The sequence below is a fragment of the Rhinopithecus roxellana genome, chromosome 10, assembly GCF_007565055.1.
Source record: "Rhinopithecus roxellana isolate Shanxi Qingling chromosome 10, ASM756505v1, whole genome shotgun sequence".
Taxonomy (NCBI): Eukaryota; Metazoa; Chordata; class Mammalia; order Primates; family Cercopithecidae; genus Rhinopithecus; species Rhinopithecus roxellana.
This window is the reverse complement of record NC_044558.1, coordinates 138,757,301-138,773,160: the sequence shown is the minus strand read 5'-3', so window position 1 is coordinate 138,773,160 and position 15,860 is coordinate 138,757,301. Positions and strand designations below refer to the sequence as shown.

At 40.5% G+C, this 15,860-nt stretch overlaps 1 protein-coding gene across 3 annotated transcripts in view; it reads left to right on the top strand.

Annotated features, from left to right (window-relative positions):
- Window positions 1-15,860, top strand: part of DENND5B (DENN domain containing 5B) — a 212,201-nt gene that overhangs the window by 124,967 nt on the left and 71,374 nt on the right. For all 3 annotated transcript variants that reach the window (XM_030939428.1, XM_030939429.1, XM_030939427.1), the window contains 2 exons: window positions 6,600-6,787; window positions 13,877-14,413. In XM_030939428.1, the coding sequence (XP_030795288.1) occupies window positions 6,600-6,787; window positions 13,877-14,413 (725 nt within the window). The remainder of the gene's footprint in view (window positions 1-6,599; window positions 6,788-13,876; window positions 14,414-15,860) is intronic.

Below are 15,860 nucleotides of genomic sequence, written 5' to 3'. Positions count from 1 at the left end.
GTTTAGATGTTATATGCTCTTAATGGTAAATTTTGAGATTTCAACATGAACAGTTATTCTTATGTTATAGAATCTTTACAGATACTATAAAATGCTTTAACTCCATGCCTGTCATGGCTTACTTGTTATGATTGTTCAGTTTTAGTAATCCCTCAAATTAGACATTTTTATTCTATACACTTGGTTTTGTTTAAATTTACTCATAGTGACCTTATTTTGTTTTTCTTTGAAACAAGGTCTCACTCTGTTACCTAGGCTGGAGTGCAGTGATGCAACCATAACTCATTGCAGCCTTGAACTCCTGGACTCAAGCGATCCTACTGCCTCAGCCTCCTGATAGCTGGGACTACAGTCACACACCACCAAGCTGGGCTAAATTTTTTTTTTTTTTTTTTTTTGTAGAGATGGGGGTCTCACTATCTTGTCCAGGCTGCTCGTGAAGTCCTAGGCTCAAGCAGTCCTCTGCCTCAGCCTCCCAAAGTGCTGGGATTATAGTGTGAGCCACTGCACCCAGCCTCAGTTATTAGTTTTTGAAAATTCACAATTTTATTTCAATCTTAGAGATTTCTTCTGAGATCAGTCTTCTTCCTAACATGTATTCTTATAAGTTCCTTTCCTGAGGTAGCTTTCTCTGTTAGATTTTGTTTTGTCCTTGTTTTTGAAAAATAGTTCGTTGGATGTTAAATTCTATATTAAAAGTTTTTCTTTTTCTCTTAATACACTGAAGATAATATTCTATCATCTTAAATAGTTCATTGGATGTTAAATTCTATATTAAAAGTTTTTTTTTTTTCTCTCTTAGTACTCTGAGGATAATATTCTATCATCTTCTGGTTTCCTGTGTTGCTGTTGAGAAGTCAGCTATCACTTCTAATGTCGTTCTAATGAATGAATGTCGTTGTTATTCATTAGCCAGAAATCTGTCGTTTCAACTCTGGTTATATTTAAGATTTTCTGTCTTTGGTGTCCAATATTGTGACTGATTTATCTGAATGAGGCTTGCTTTATTTGTTCTGCTTGTGATTCATTATGTTTCCTGAAATTTAAGAATAAATGTTGTTTACCCATTTTGGAAAATTCTCGACTATCTTGGTAAATATTGCTTTCATGTATCTTTTTTTAATCCTCCTGAAACTCTAATTACATGTTTTTGTTGTTGTTTTTGTTGTTGTTGTTATTGTTGTTTTGAGACAGAGTCTCACTCTGTCGCCCAGGTTGGAGTGCAGTGGTGTGAACTCTGCTCACTGTAACCTCTGCCTCCCAGGTTCAAGCAGTTCTCCTGTCTCAGCCTCCTGAGTAGCTGGAACTACAGGTGCGTGCCACCACGCCCAGCTAATTTTTGTATTTTTAGTAGAGATGAGGTTTCACCATTTTGACCAGGATGGTCTCGATCTTTTGACTTCGTGATCCACCCGCCTTGGCCTCCCAAAGTGCTGAGATCACAGGCATGAGCCACCACACCTGGCCTCATTCCCATTTTCTGTGTGTCTCTGTGCCGCATTCTGGGTAATTTCTCCACATCTGTCTCCTACTTTATGAATTCTCTCTTTACCTGTGTTTAATCTATAATTAGCCCTTTCTTTGACATTTTTTGGTCACAGTGAAGCTTGTTACAGACAAACATGTTTAGGTTGCGTGGCTTAGGTGGTGTGGTGGCCCCACATTGATGTCATACTGAGGACAAGGGTCAAGTACTCCATGATTAGTCTTTGCTCTTACTTCAGGAGCTGCCAGAAGCTGTGCCTTTCATTTTCTAGTGCCGTAAGTCATTGTTGGCAATGCCTGAGATAAATATCTGTGAAACTAGGGAGATAAACCAAGTTATGCATGTGTCTGAGACCTCAAAGCCAACATAATTCAGATAATAGTCACATAGGGCCGGGCGCATGGCTCACGCCTGTAATCTCTGCACTTTAGAAGGCTGAGACAGGCGGATTACTTGAGGTCAGGAGTTTGAGACTAACCTGGGCAACATGGTGAAACCCCATCTCTACAAAAATACAAAAATTAGCCAGGCCTGGTGGTGTGCGCCTGTAATCCCAGCTGCTGGGGAGGCTGAGGCAGGAGAACCACTTGAACCCGGGAGGCAGAGGTTGCTGTGAGCCAAGTTCATGCCACTGCACTCCAGCCTGGGCAACAGAGTGAGATTCTGTCTCAAAAATAAAAATAAAAAGTAGTCGGTCACAGCATCCAGGATCATAAGTGTGTAATCTTCCAGCTACATCAGGAAGTCTACCAGAGGCATGCTGAATACCACTAGCAGCTTCACATCTCCATTGGCAGTGCTTGGCAAGGCATAAAGCTTGCTAGACACAGCTCCTGATCTGCACCACCATGGTTCCTGTGCTCCCAGCTGCAGCTCCAGACCCATCTCCCTCTGTTGCCTTTGAGGGGCTGATCTTATTCTCCACAGTAATGCTAGTGGACAGCATGGCAGGGGCTGAGGCAGCAGAGGCCATTGCCACCTTGAGATCTGTGCCAGAGCCACCACTAGGCAAATTTTTGACAGTATGTTTTTATTGTGTAACATAAGCATAATTTTTTAATGTCTACTATTATTTCATTTTACATGCCTTGGATGTTAACATATTAATTTCCCAAAGCATATATACTGGCTACTCACCATGTAGTAGGTCATATTTTGAATATTAACAATTCTGAGATTAAAAATACAGACATGTCCAGGCGCAGTGGCTCATGCCTGTAATCTCAGCACTTTGGGAGGTGGAGGCAGGCAGATCACTTGAGGTCAGGAGTTCAAGACCAGCCTGGCCAACATGGTGAAACTCCATTCTACAAAAAACACAAAAAGCCGGGCGTGGTGGTGTACAGCTGTAATACAAGCTACTCGGGAGGGTGAGGTGTGAGAATCGCTTGAACCTAGGAGGCAGAGGCTGCAGTGAGCCAAGACTGCACCACTGCACTCCGGCCTAGATGAAAAAGTGAGACCCTGTCTCCAAAAATAAATAAATAAAAAGAAGAATACAGATATTGCTCTGTAGGAGATGATGGTGTATTGGGGAAGAGAGACCATAAAGAGAGAATTATGACAGAATTGTAATGTTTTAGTGAGATGAATAATTCCTGTGATGGAAATACAGATAGGGTACTGTTGAAGCATGTAGATAGTAGCCTGGTGGTGATAAGAAGTGTTAGGAAAGGCTTTCCAAAGAAGCAATTGCTTGAGGAAAAAGTGGAACCTAGTCAGGCAGTGCGAGAGGAAGGGACATTCTGGGCAGAGGAAAACAATATACAAGGGGCACAGGGCCTGTGAAAACATGGACTGCAAGCAGATAATCTTTCTGCATATGGAGTGGTGATAAGGAATGAGGCAGACAAAAGCCAAATCATGAAGAGCCTCATGTGCCATGCTGAGGCCTGTCTTAAATATTAAAATGATTTCTTTTATGCATTCATCACTTTGAGTATCAATTAGAAAAAGACTTTCCTAAAATACTTAAATTTTTAAAAAATGCTTAAAGAAGAAAACTCTGCCTTTTATTTCTTGATTCAGTTAAAAAGAATTGTCTTGTTTCTGCTGAATAATTGCATTATTAAAAAATGTGTGAGCCGGGCGCAGTGGCTCACGCCTGTAATCTCAGCACTTTGGGAGGCCAAGGCGCGTGGATCACCTGAAGTCAGGAGTTCGAGACCAGCCTGGCCAACATGGTGAAACCCCATCTCTACTAAAAATACAAAAAAATTAGCTAGGCGTGGTGGCGGTGCCTGTAATCCCAGCTACCCAGGAGGCTGAGTGAGGCAGGAGAATCGCTTGAACCCGGGTGGTGGAGGTTGCAGTGAGCTGAGATTGAGCCATTGCGCTCCAGCCTGGGCAGCAAGAGTGAAAACTCCATCTCAGAAAAGAAAAAATGTGTGTGGTACTTCAACCAGTCTTGAAGAGAATGCAGAACTGGAAAGAAGAATAGACATAGAACACCCACAACACATGGATGGAATAAAATCTAAGCATGTCTTTTTAAGTTATAACTATCTAGCAAAATTATATATATTCTTTTTCCACTCATCATCTATTCGTTCAAAAATACTGTTTTGGCCTCTATTATATGTCAGATAACTGTGGTAAATACTGAGGTTACAAGAATATAAAAGGCCCCGATCCTTGGTTGAAATGATGACCACAGAGTAGAATCTAAGGAGTTTTCTCTGGATTTCGTCTTCATGGTCTGTAACTGTACGTAATTGTCTCTTCCTACTCCTAGTGGGTTTTTGTTGTTGAGTATTTTTTGTTTGTGTGTTTTTTTGGTTTTTTGAGACAGAATCTTACTGTCACCCAGGCCTGGAGTGCAGTGGTGCGATCTCAGCTCACTGCAACCTCTGCCTCCTGGATTCAGGCGATTCTCGTGCCTCAGCTTCCTAAGTAGCTGAGATTACAGGCATGTGCCACTATGCCTAATTTTTGTATTTTTACTAGAGATGGAGTTTTGCCATGATGGGCAGGCTTGTCTTGAACTCCTGGCCTCAGGTGATTCGTCTGCCTTGGCCTCTCAAAGTGCTGGGATTACAGGTGTTGTGCTTGGCTTTTCTTTTTTTTTTTTTTTTCCCCTCTGAGACGGAGTCTCGCTGTTGCCCAGGCTAGAGTGCAGTGGTACAATCCGGGCTCACTGCAACCTCTGTCTCCTGGGTTCAAGCAGTTCTCCTGCCTCAGCCTCCCAAGTAACTGGGATTACAGGTGCCTGCCACCATGCCCTGCTAATTTTTGTATTTTTAGTAGAGACAGGGTTTCACCATGTTGACCAGACTGGCCTCTAACTCCTGACCTCAGGTGATCCTCCCACCTCGGTCTCCCAGAGTACTGGGTTCGCAGGCATGAGCTACTGCGCCTGGCCAGCCTTTTTTGGTATTTTGTTAGGATTCTGTTGAACTTGAGAGGAAAAAAACCATAACATTTAGTAGTGTCAGTAAATGTTAGTCCACACTGGGTGTGACGTAGGCCCTGTGCTTTATGGGTAGAATCAGAGAAAATGGGTGCCACTCTGTCCTTAGGAAACTCACAGAGAGGAGAGACAGTACGGGGGCCAGGTGCCATAATCGAGTCCTGTGACGGTGCAGAACTTCAGTTAGTTCTAATTAGGGCACAGTTTCTGCACCTAGGGGGCATCCAGCCGACTTCAGGGGTTTCAGGTCAACTTTTCATCCTCACCCCATCTCCGCCCCTGGGATAAAAGACCCTTATTGCCTACGGTTCAAACATCTGCCTGATTATTCCTAGCAGGGTGGTAGGAACTGATTGTCTGGTCTCCTCTGCAAGGTCTGGAGACCTTGCAGGTCTCCGCCTCACCTGCACAGAGAGTACCAACTGTCTCAGCCTAGCTTCTTCAGAGGGCCTCAGCTGATAAAATGTGTGTGTCCACCCCAGGTAATTAGGTTATTAGCTCTTTGTGCTTGTATGGCTGACCCCTACCTTTCAGGCCACCTGGTGTTTGTTTTAGAAGTTATTCCTGTAAACAGGTTTTCACCTAAAATTTGAATCTTTATGAATCAAATAAGGAAAATTTAAAGTAAACTTGGGCTGTGGATAACTGATGATTCATTACCAAAAAGGTAGTCATTTAAAATTATAAAATGACACAAGAAAAAATTTAAATGTAAAACATCGTCTTTATGCTTGGTCAGGTCTTTGAACTGATGTGACTCAAGTAACATCTGATCATTTCCTTAGCCTTTTTTAAAAAGACTCTCCTAAATTCTTCCTCCCAAAGATTTTACTGTATTTGTTCAGAATGGATTCTGTGAAAGGATTATTACAAGCTCACAATCCAGTTGTCTTCAATTCTCAAATCCAAAAAATTCTAAAAACCAAACATTCTTTTTGTAACTCATTCATCAGCAAAACCAGACCTGAACCAGAGTGACCCTATTCATATTCTTTGATTATCTGTCCTACTGAGACATATATGGTTTGCTGCAGAAATTCTAATGTATTTGATTATAGGATACTGCCCTAGATAGTTCATGTATGTAGTATATGCACCATATTGCTTTTCTAAATTAGAAAATCTGAATTCTAAAACATATCTACTTTTTTTTTTTTTTTTTTTTTTTGAGACGGAGTCTCGCTCTGTAGCCCAGGCTGGAGTGCAGTGGCATGATCTTGGCTCACTGCAAGCTCTGCCTCCCGGGTTCACGCCGTTCTCCTGCCTCAGCCTCCCGAGTAGCTGGGACTACAGGCGCCCGCCACCTCGCCCGGGTGGTTTTTTGTATTTTTTTAGTAGAGATGGGGTTTCACCGGGTTAGCCAGGATGGTCTCGATCTCCTGACCTCGTGATCCGCCTATCGCGGCCTCCCAAAGTGCTCGGATTACAGGCTTGAGCCACCGCGCCCTGCCTCCATGATTTTAAGAAGCAAAGAGTGTGATGATGTTTCCCACCTACCCACACTCCCTTAAAACTATTCAAATGAAACCATTTATTTATTTAATTATAGTGGAATAGAACTGAGCTATTTTCTGCATGATCATAAAGAAATATTTACTTTTAACGCAGAAATTTTTTTCTTAAAATCCACATTTTCCAGCCTAATGAAGTGATTATGTTTTTCCTTGCACTCTTCCCCTCCCTTTTTCCTTGTTTTCTGTGCAGATTATCAACGCCTGATGACTGTGGCGGAAGGCATCACCACACTTTTGTTCCCATTTCAATGGCAACATGTTTATGTGCCCATCCTACCTGCTTCTCTGCTACATTTTCTTGATGCTCCTGTCCCTTATCTGATGGGCCTTCAGTCAAAAGAAGGAACTGACCGTTCTAAACTAGAACTTCCTCAAGAGGTAAAACTACAATGAATGGTGAAGCATTTGCTGTTTGCTGATTTAGGTCAAGGCGACTTTTGCTAGATCACATTGTCTTTGTCCAAATTTTATCTGTCTTTTTGACTCTCCTAAATCGCCAAGTACGGCTAGGGGAGAGCCTCAGCTATAGAATGCAGACTCCTGATGATAACTACCACACAGTCATTAACTAAACCTAGTTCAAAACAAGACAGTGGCCGATTTTCACAACTATAAATTTGTGAAGATGGAGCAGTGGTAGCATGATCTCATTGCTTTATTCTGGTAACATTTTTTTCCTTCACTCATGTTATAAATTTTGTTTTTAAACAATACAACCCAGGTATTAACATCCTTTAAAATCATTATCATTTGAGGTGAATTTGATTTTTGACCTCTGTCAACTGAAAAGTAACATGTTGCAGCAAACTAGGGATAATGGAAATATCAAATACTTCAGTATTCTGTTTTCAGATACAGGGACCGTTATCTGTGCTAAATGTCAACTTGGCTTGGTGGTTGAGATAAAAATTCTAACACCTAACTTTTATGCCACCTTAAAGTTATTATACTTTCTGTGTGTTGTACTTTCAAATGTTTAAAAAAATAGACCAGGCGCGGTTGCTCATGCTTGTAATCCCAGCACTTTGGGAGGCTGAGGCGGGTGGATCACAAGGTCAAGAGATCCATCCTGGCTAACATGATGAAATCCGTCTCTACTAAAAATACCAAAAATTAGCCAGGTGTGGTGGCACGCGCCTGTAGTCCCAGCTACTTGGAAGGCTGAGGCAGGAGAATCGCTTGAACCCTAGAGGTGTAGGTTGCAGTAAGCCAAGATCGCACCCCTGCACTTCAGGCTGGGCGACAGAGCGAGACTCCGTCTCAAAATAAATAAATAAATAAGAATTATTGAAAACGTATTTCTGATCTATAAAATAAGAATAATAACACCTCCCACGTGTTGTTTTTACTTTTTTTTCTTTTCTTTTCTTTTCTTTTGAGACGGAGTTTTGCTTTTGTTGCCCAGGCTGGAGTGCAATGGCGGGATCTTGGCTCACTGCCTCCTGGGTTTAAGTGATTCTCCTGCCTCATCCTCCCAAGTTGCTGACAGGCACCACCACGCCCAGCTAATTTTGTATTTTTAGTAGAGACGGGTTTTCTTCATGTTGATCAGGCTGGTCTCAAACTCCCGACATCAGGTGATCTGCCCATCCCGGCCTCCCAAAATACTGGGATTACAGGTGTGAGCCGCCACACCTGGCCTAATTTTTACCTATTGTTAATGGTACTGAGGATTACCGTGTAAAGTCTTTGAAATGAAATATGGATGAGAACGTGCCACAGCTTTTTTAAAAAGCTGATTAATTACGTTATATCACTAGCTATTTAATTCACATCTTTCTTAATAGAATATCATGCTGAGATTCACCTTTATTTGTTCTTATTTCCCATAGAGATTCTCATTTTAGTAAGTTAATTTAACACTAAGCCACAGCCATTGTATTCTGTAGTGATTCTCATAATCTTCCACTACTTACTTTTATTCTAATGAATATTTCTCCACAAAAATTAACATTTTTACTCAAAGGAAAATAGCTTGATTCAGATCACATAAGATACATATACAGACTGTTGTTCTTTTTGGGCTTGTGCATGTTTTTCTTCTCTGTTTTACCTCTTTTCTCTATTCCTTAAATGTTCTTATTTTCACTTTCATTAAATTAGTCTAGTATGTTATTTGCTCAAAGAAGTTAATCCTTTAAATTTTCAAGGAAAAAGAAATAGACTAGCCAAATGCATTTTGTTTTGAAGATGTAATGATGTTTTAGTTTCTTGTTGAGTGTCTGATCTATTGTGTATGTTAATCATGTAACATTTTATAAGACAACTTTATGTATATTGTCTTCCCATTTTTTGTAACAATTGTTGAGAGATTTTTCAGTGCCACCTTGACATATCTGTAGTTGGGAAACTTTTCCATCTCTGTGCCTGTGTGTATCCACTAAAGATAAACAAATATAAGGAAACTGAAAGCTCTTAAAGTAATGTCTGTGGTTTTCTAATTTTTCATTCATGAGATCTACACTGCTTAATAAATACATATACCCGTCTGTTCAGAGTAGAATAATATGAAATAACCTGAATTCGCTGTGAAAATAGCAGTGCTTCTGTGTAGAAACTATGAATTAGGGCATCATTGTTTTATAAGAAAAGGCTAACAGCCTACCACTTTGTTCTGGTATCATTTTACAATGAGATGAAATAATCTGCTTCACATAATTTTGGGAAGGAAGTAGATATAAAAATAGTCATTTAAAAAAATTACCTAAATGCACTCACTAGTAATACTTCCCTCCACCTTTCCCTGAAAACTCTAAAATAAAATAATGGCTAAAAATAGGGACAAGGCTTCTAAACATAGTTAAAAAAAAATGACAAGTTTGCAAAATAATTATTTTAAGAAGGTATGATTTTAGTTGCTAGCTAACTAATGTAACTACATAGATTTATAAATTAATCATCAACTAGCTATCCCCATGGTTTAAAAGTGATAGCCACAAGTAACCATTTGTAATACTGTTTTTTAGGGAGTAGGGTAGAGAGAGTGAGGGTGGAAGGAAGGCACTGAAGATTAATTGCATGGAATGTACCTCACTTTCTACTGTTCTTACTCATCTTCACAGTAACTGGTAAACAAAAAGTTAAGAGAAAAACTGAAACAGTTGCTTTTGCAACTTTGTTTTTGTCATATCTTGCCCAGAGATTCTGAGGGAATGATTTATATTATTTTTCAGACAGGGTCTCACTCTGTCACCCAGGCAGGAATGTGGTGGCACAGCTCACTGCAGCCTTGACCTCCTGAGCTCAGGAGATCCTCCCACCTCAGCTTCGTGAGTAGCTAGGACAAGAGGCACATGCCACCACACCCAGCTAATTTTTTAAAGTTATTATTTGTAGAGATGAACTCTTGCTACATTGCCCAGACTGGTCTTGAACTCTTGGGCTCAAGTGATCCTCCGGCTTTGGGCTCCCAAAGATTACCAGCATGATCCACAGCATCTGGTCCAGAGGGAATATTTTAAATGCTCTCCTCTCTCCGGCCTACCCTCAAGCTGGCTTAATTTCAGACACTGAGAAGTGAGATCACTTACTAAACATGAAGAAAGCTGCATTAGTCTCGATACTTCCTGCTCCAGCCTGCAGTTTTAGGGTTCCCAGAAACGACCATCTCCTCAGAGCTTATTCTTTCATTTGCCGAACAGTTGTCTCGTACACTATTTGTGTAGCATACAGTGGGAGACATCAAGTCAAGTAAGAGGTGATTTCTGCTTTTCAAAAAAGTCATTTACAAATACCAATAACACAAGTTAAAAAGTAAGTTAGTAAGAGGAATAAATGAACAGAGAAGATACAGAGGAGATCAGAATGCCTTTAGGGTAGGGGGAAGGTTTCATGGCAGAAGATATGATTAAGCTTTAAGCCTTTGTTTTCTTACTTTTGAGGGAAATTTTTTTTTTTTTTTTTTTTTTTGAGACGGAGTCTCACTCTGTTGCCCAGGCTGGAGTGCAGTGGCACCATCTGAGCTCACTGCAACTTCCACCTCCCAGGTTCAGCTATTCTCTTGCCTCAACTTCCTGAATAGCTGGGATTACAGGTGCACGCCACCACACCTAGCTAATTTTTGTATTTGCAGTAGAGATGGGGTTTCACCATGTTGGCCAGGCTGGTCTTGAACTTCTGACCTCAAGTGATCCACCCACTTCGGGCTCCCAAAGTGCTGGGATTACAGGCATGAGCCGCTGTGCCCTGCCACTTTTGTTGTTGTTTTGTTTTTGAGACGGAGTCTTACTCTGTCGCCTGGGCTGGAGTGCAGTGGCGTGATCTCAGCTCACTGCACCTCTGCCTCCTGGGTTCAAGTGATTCTCCTGCCTCAGCCTCCCCAGTAGCTGGGATTACAGGCGCCTGCCACTACACCCAGCTTATTTTTTGTATTTTTAGTAGAGGCGGGGTTTCACCATGTTGGTCAGACTGATCTCAAACTCCTGACCTCGTGATTCGCCCACGCTGGCCTCCCAAAGTGCTGGGATTACAGGCATGAGCCACTGAGCCCAGCCCACTTTTGTTGTTTTTAATAGGAAGTAAGTAGTTACATATCATGAAGGCTTGTGAGTAGTGTTGATAAGTAGAAATATTTAGTCCTAAAGCAATGTCACATTGAGGTGTTAAGTAAATTTTTATCATGCAATACTCCTCTGAATTTTTTTTAATTTAATGGTGTTAAAAGTGAGAAGCAACTTATCAGAATGCCCTATTATAGAGTTCTTGTTTATTTTGGAGAAAGGGCTTCTTTTTAGTTTTCTTCAATACATTTTCATAACACAGTTTGTATTTCCTGTTCTACTTTGTGATAATCAAAGCCCCAGCTTGGGCCCTTCCTAAGCAGACATAGGAGACTTTTTTGTGGGATCATGAAGACAGACCAGTAGCTGTGGTGTTGGAACTCCTACCTTGTAGTACACTTTCAGCTCAGCAGTGATTTCATGACCATAATAAGCTTTAAAATTTCAGAAAATATATCATTTTCCCTTTTCATAGGAGGAAGAGAGGGATAGAAAAAGGTAGTAGGAGGGCATTAATGAAGGGAGTAATACAAAATCTAAGTGGTGGGAGGTTGTTGGTTAACATTTAGATTAGCAAATTAGTAAATTTTTTCTTCTGTTTTAAAGATACTGAATCATCCATTCAAATTATGTGACCTTCCATTTAAACCTTTCAGTGTAAAGAATGGTATAGGCCGGCCGGGCGCAGTAGCGCACGCCTGTAATCCCAGCACTTTGGGAGGCTGAGGCAGGTGGATTACAAGGTCAGGAGTTCAAGACCAGCCTGGCCAAGATGGTGAAACCCCATCTCTACTAAAAATATTTAAAAATTAGCCAGGCATGGTGGCGGACACCTGTAATCCCAGCTACTCGGGAGGCTGAGGCAGAGAATTGCTTGAGCCCGGGAGGCAGAGGTTGCGGTGAGCTGAGATCACACCACTGTACTCCAGCCTGGGCGACAGAGCAAGACTCCATCTTAAAAAAAAAGAAAAGGAAAGAAAAGAGAAGAATGGTGTAGGCAGTGCTACTGTCTCAGCAAGATGCGTCATTTCAGCTCTTAATTTATTTAGAGAAAACTACTGACATTGGAGGTGAGGAAAAATATCAGGGAAAGGCCATAAACCACCAGTCTGTTTGAGGGTACACATTTGGAACAGGTGCCAGAAAGTCACCTAACTTCTTTGGCCTCGATTTTTTCATCTGCAAAATTAAAAGGCTGGATTCAAAGATTACATCAGGCTTTAGGAATCATTGTTGATCATCTGGCTTTGAGTGGAGGAAAATCGATTTATTTTATTTTACTTTATTTTATTTTATTTTATTTTTGCCAGAGTCTCGCTGTATTTTGTCCAGGCTGGAGTACAGTGACACCATCTTGGCTCACTGCAGCCTCTGCCTCCTGAGGTCAAGTGATTCTCCTGCCTCAGCCTCCCGAGTAGCTGGGATTATAGGTGCATGCCACCATGCCCAGCTAATTTTTGTATTTTTAGTGGAGACAGAGTTTCACCATGTTGGCCAGACTGGTCTCAAACTCCTGACCTCAAGTCATCCTTCCACCTCAGTCTCCCAAAGTGCTGGAATTACAGGCATGAGGCACCATGCCAGGCCTCATTTTGAGTTTTTATTGAACTTAATTTAGAATTTCAGTATGCTGCTTGCTAATGGGTATCTAACATGAAGAACAAAGATCAAAAGAGAAAAACAAAGACCCAACTGGTTGCTTTCCCCCTTCCCCTTACTTTGCCATCTAGATCAAAGAACAGTATGGATTTTCCCCTTGGTGACCTGGGGGTGCGGGAGCCGGGGAGAAAAACACAGTGAAGCTTCCTATTTTGTTTATTGACTTCCACCCCATGTCTTGTGTTCAACTATTAATGTAATCAATATTATTTTTATGTGATGGGCTACAATTTTGGCACCCCACCCCCAATCTAGAAGCACAACCTTCTTTTTTAACTAACAACCTTGTCCTGATGAAGAGAGTGTATACAGTAAAGGTAAAATACTGTTTGGAGTCTACTACAGATGCCTGAGGGATAATCAGAACTTTATGCATATGCTTTGGCCTCTTGAATTTTCTATATCTACTTGAAAAATATTTAAAATATTTATTCAAAATAAATTCCAAATGTGGAGTATAAACAAACTCAAAAAAACATTTCTTCTGATTTCTGTCACCTCTTTTTCTCAGCTCAAAAATATCTTGTGTGAACTCTTAATTATTCAAAGGTTAATCAAGTGCATAGTTATATATGCACTTGCCTATACCACCTCTCTCTGCCTCCTGCGTTAGGTATAATGACTTCTGAAATGGTTTTGCTCTGGGAGGTTCAGTGAATTTTGAGTAAAGTTAAAATTTGTGGATTATCTGTGAATTGGATTGATTTTGCCAGTTTCATCCTATTGGGAGATACTACAGCTGCTGGGTTTTAGTGATTATTGTCAATTCTAAATTACAGATGTTAGAGCAGGGGAGTGACAAAGAAAGTTCAAGTGCATTCAGTGAGCATTTTACCTAATACCATGTATGTGTAAGGTCTTCTGAGTCTGGGCACCCTTACCCACATAGGAATGCCTAATGGATGCCAAATATTAGAAAATCATATTCAAATTATAATATATTGCTGAGACCCAGAGAAAATTATTCATATATATTAAGTATGGTATAAAAATACTCATATAGGGGAAAATGATGGAAAAAGAGGTTATTTTTAAAGAATAAGAAATTCTAAACCTTGCAAAGATTAACAAAAGGCGCCATAATCTATGCTTTTGTTTGTAATAGTTGGCAAGGCTTTCTTTTCTTTTTGTAGAAACAAGGTCTTGCCGTGTTTCCCAGTCTTGTCTCGAACTCCTGGGCTCAAGCAGTCTTTTTGCTTTGGCCTCCCAAAGTGCTGGGATTATGTGTGAGCCACTGTGGCTGGCAAGAATATTTTAGAACATGCAGTTCCTTTATTTTAAACCTTTCTATTTCATTTTTCTCTTTCAGGCTAATTTGTGTTTTGTGGACATTGACAACCATTTTATTGAGTTGCCTGAAGAATTTCCACAGTTCCCCAATAAAGTGGATTTTATCCAAGAACTCTCTGAAGTTCTTGTTCAATTTGGGATCCCTCCTGAGGGCAGCCTACATTGCAGTGAGAGTACCAGCAAACTGAAGAATATGGTTCTGAAAGACTTGGTCAATGACAAAAAGAACGGCAATGTCTCCACTAATAACATCAGCATGTATGAGTTACTGAAGGGCAATGAAACCATAGCCCGCTTGCAGGCTCTGGCCAAGCGGACTGGTGTGGCTGTGGAAAAAATGGACCTTTCTGCTTCTCTGGGTGAAAAAGACAAGGATTTAAAACTGCAGTGTGAGGAGGCAGAACTAAGGGACTACCAGCTCAATGTACAGCTCCGAGAGGTCTTTGCTAACCGCTTTACACAGATGTTTGCAGATTACGAAGCGTTTGTCATTCAGACTGCCCAGGATATGGAATCCTGGCTGACCAACCGGGAACAGATGCAGAACTTTGACAAAGTAAAAAGAACCATAGTTTTCCTTTTGTGGTTATTAGTGGCTTTATTATTGATTTTTTAAATTTTTAAATTTTTTCTTCTGTGCCTATGCTTATCCATATACTATTGATTTTGTTAACCTTTTTTAAATGCAGACTTTTCATCTTCCAGCCCATTAGGAACTTTGCTTTACCAAGTATTTTTACATTAGATAAAATAATTTTACAAGAAAGCAAATCAACCAGCTCATTGAGCTGGTCATTAAATTGTGTGTTAAATTGCCTGTAATCTCATTTAAAATTTTTCTTTACCTTAAAGATGCTTAAATTATAGAAACAGGCTGGGTATGGTGGCTCATGCCTGTAATCCCAGCACGTTGGGAGACTGAGGCGGGCGGATCATGAGGTCAGGAGTTTGAGACTAGCCTGACCAATATGGCAAAACCCTGTCTCTACTAAAAATACAAAAAATTAGCCGAGCATGGTGGCACATGCCTGTAATCCCAGCTACTCAGGAGGCTGAAGGCAGGAGAATCACCTGAACCCAGGCAGGGAGGCAGAGGTTGCAGTGAGCCGAGATCACGCCACTGTACTCCGGCCTGGGCAACAGACAGAGACTCCATCTCAAAAAAAAAAAAAAAAAAAAAAGAAGTTATAGAAACTTACATTTTGCAGGTTTTCCAAATCTGTTAATACTGTTTGACCTTATAACAGTTTTATTTATCTTATTTTATGATCAAATATAGTTAAATAAGCCTACTCCTTTTCTAAGAAATCTATTTATTTAGTCTAGAAATCATTTATTTAGTCTTTATCCTATCAGAAGTCACAACTTGTCCATGTAAAGTTAACAGTTTGGTTTCAGAAGCCAAATTTCTCTATCTCATTCTAAGATCAAAGGAGAAAAAGAGTGACTAAATTAGGTTTTATGACTGTAAGTGTAAAACGGTTCCAAAGATTTTGGAAAGGGAAGTCAGAAAATAATACCAGCTTTCCTTGTCCAGTGATTTCTAAGGGGTACTGGATTCTTCTACCAGTTTTTTTTTCACCTATCTCCCAGATTTTATTTTTCAGACAGGTGCACTTAGGGTTGTATATTAACTATTTTAGGTCACCAGGGTATAGTTTAGTTCTCTGCCTCTGTGATTGCTGAGGTATAATACTTGTATTGGAATGTATCATGGATTTCACTAAGTGGCCTCTCTATGTCATGAAAGGCCTTCTAAAGGGGCTGATGCATTCCAAGAGGCTAATTTACAATATTGGAGAATTTTTGGAAATAATTAAAAATTTTCATAAAGGTACATAGTGGCTGGGCATGGTGGCTCACACTTGTAATCCCAACACTAGGAGGTTGAGGCTGGAGGATCATTTGAGGCCAGGAGTGTGAGACCAGCCTAGGCAACATAGCGAGAACTCATCTCTACAAAAAATTTTAAAATTAGCCAGGCACTGTGGTGTGCACCTGTG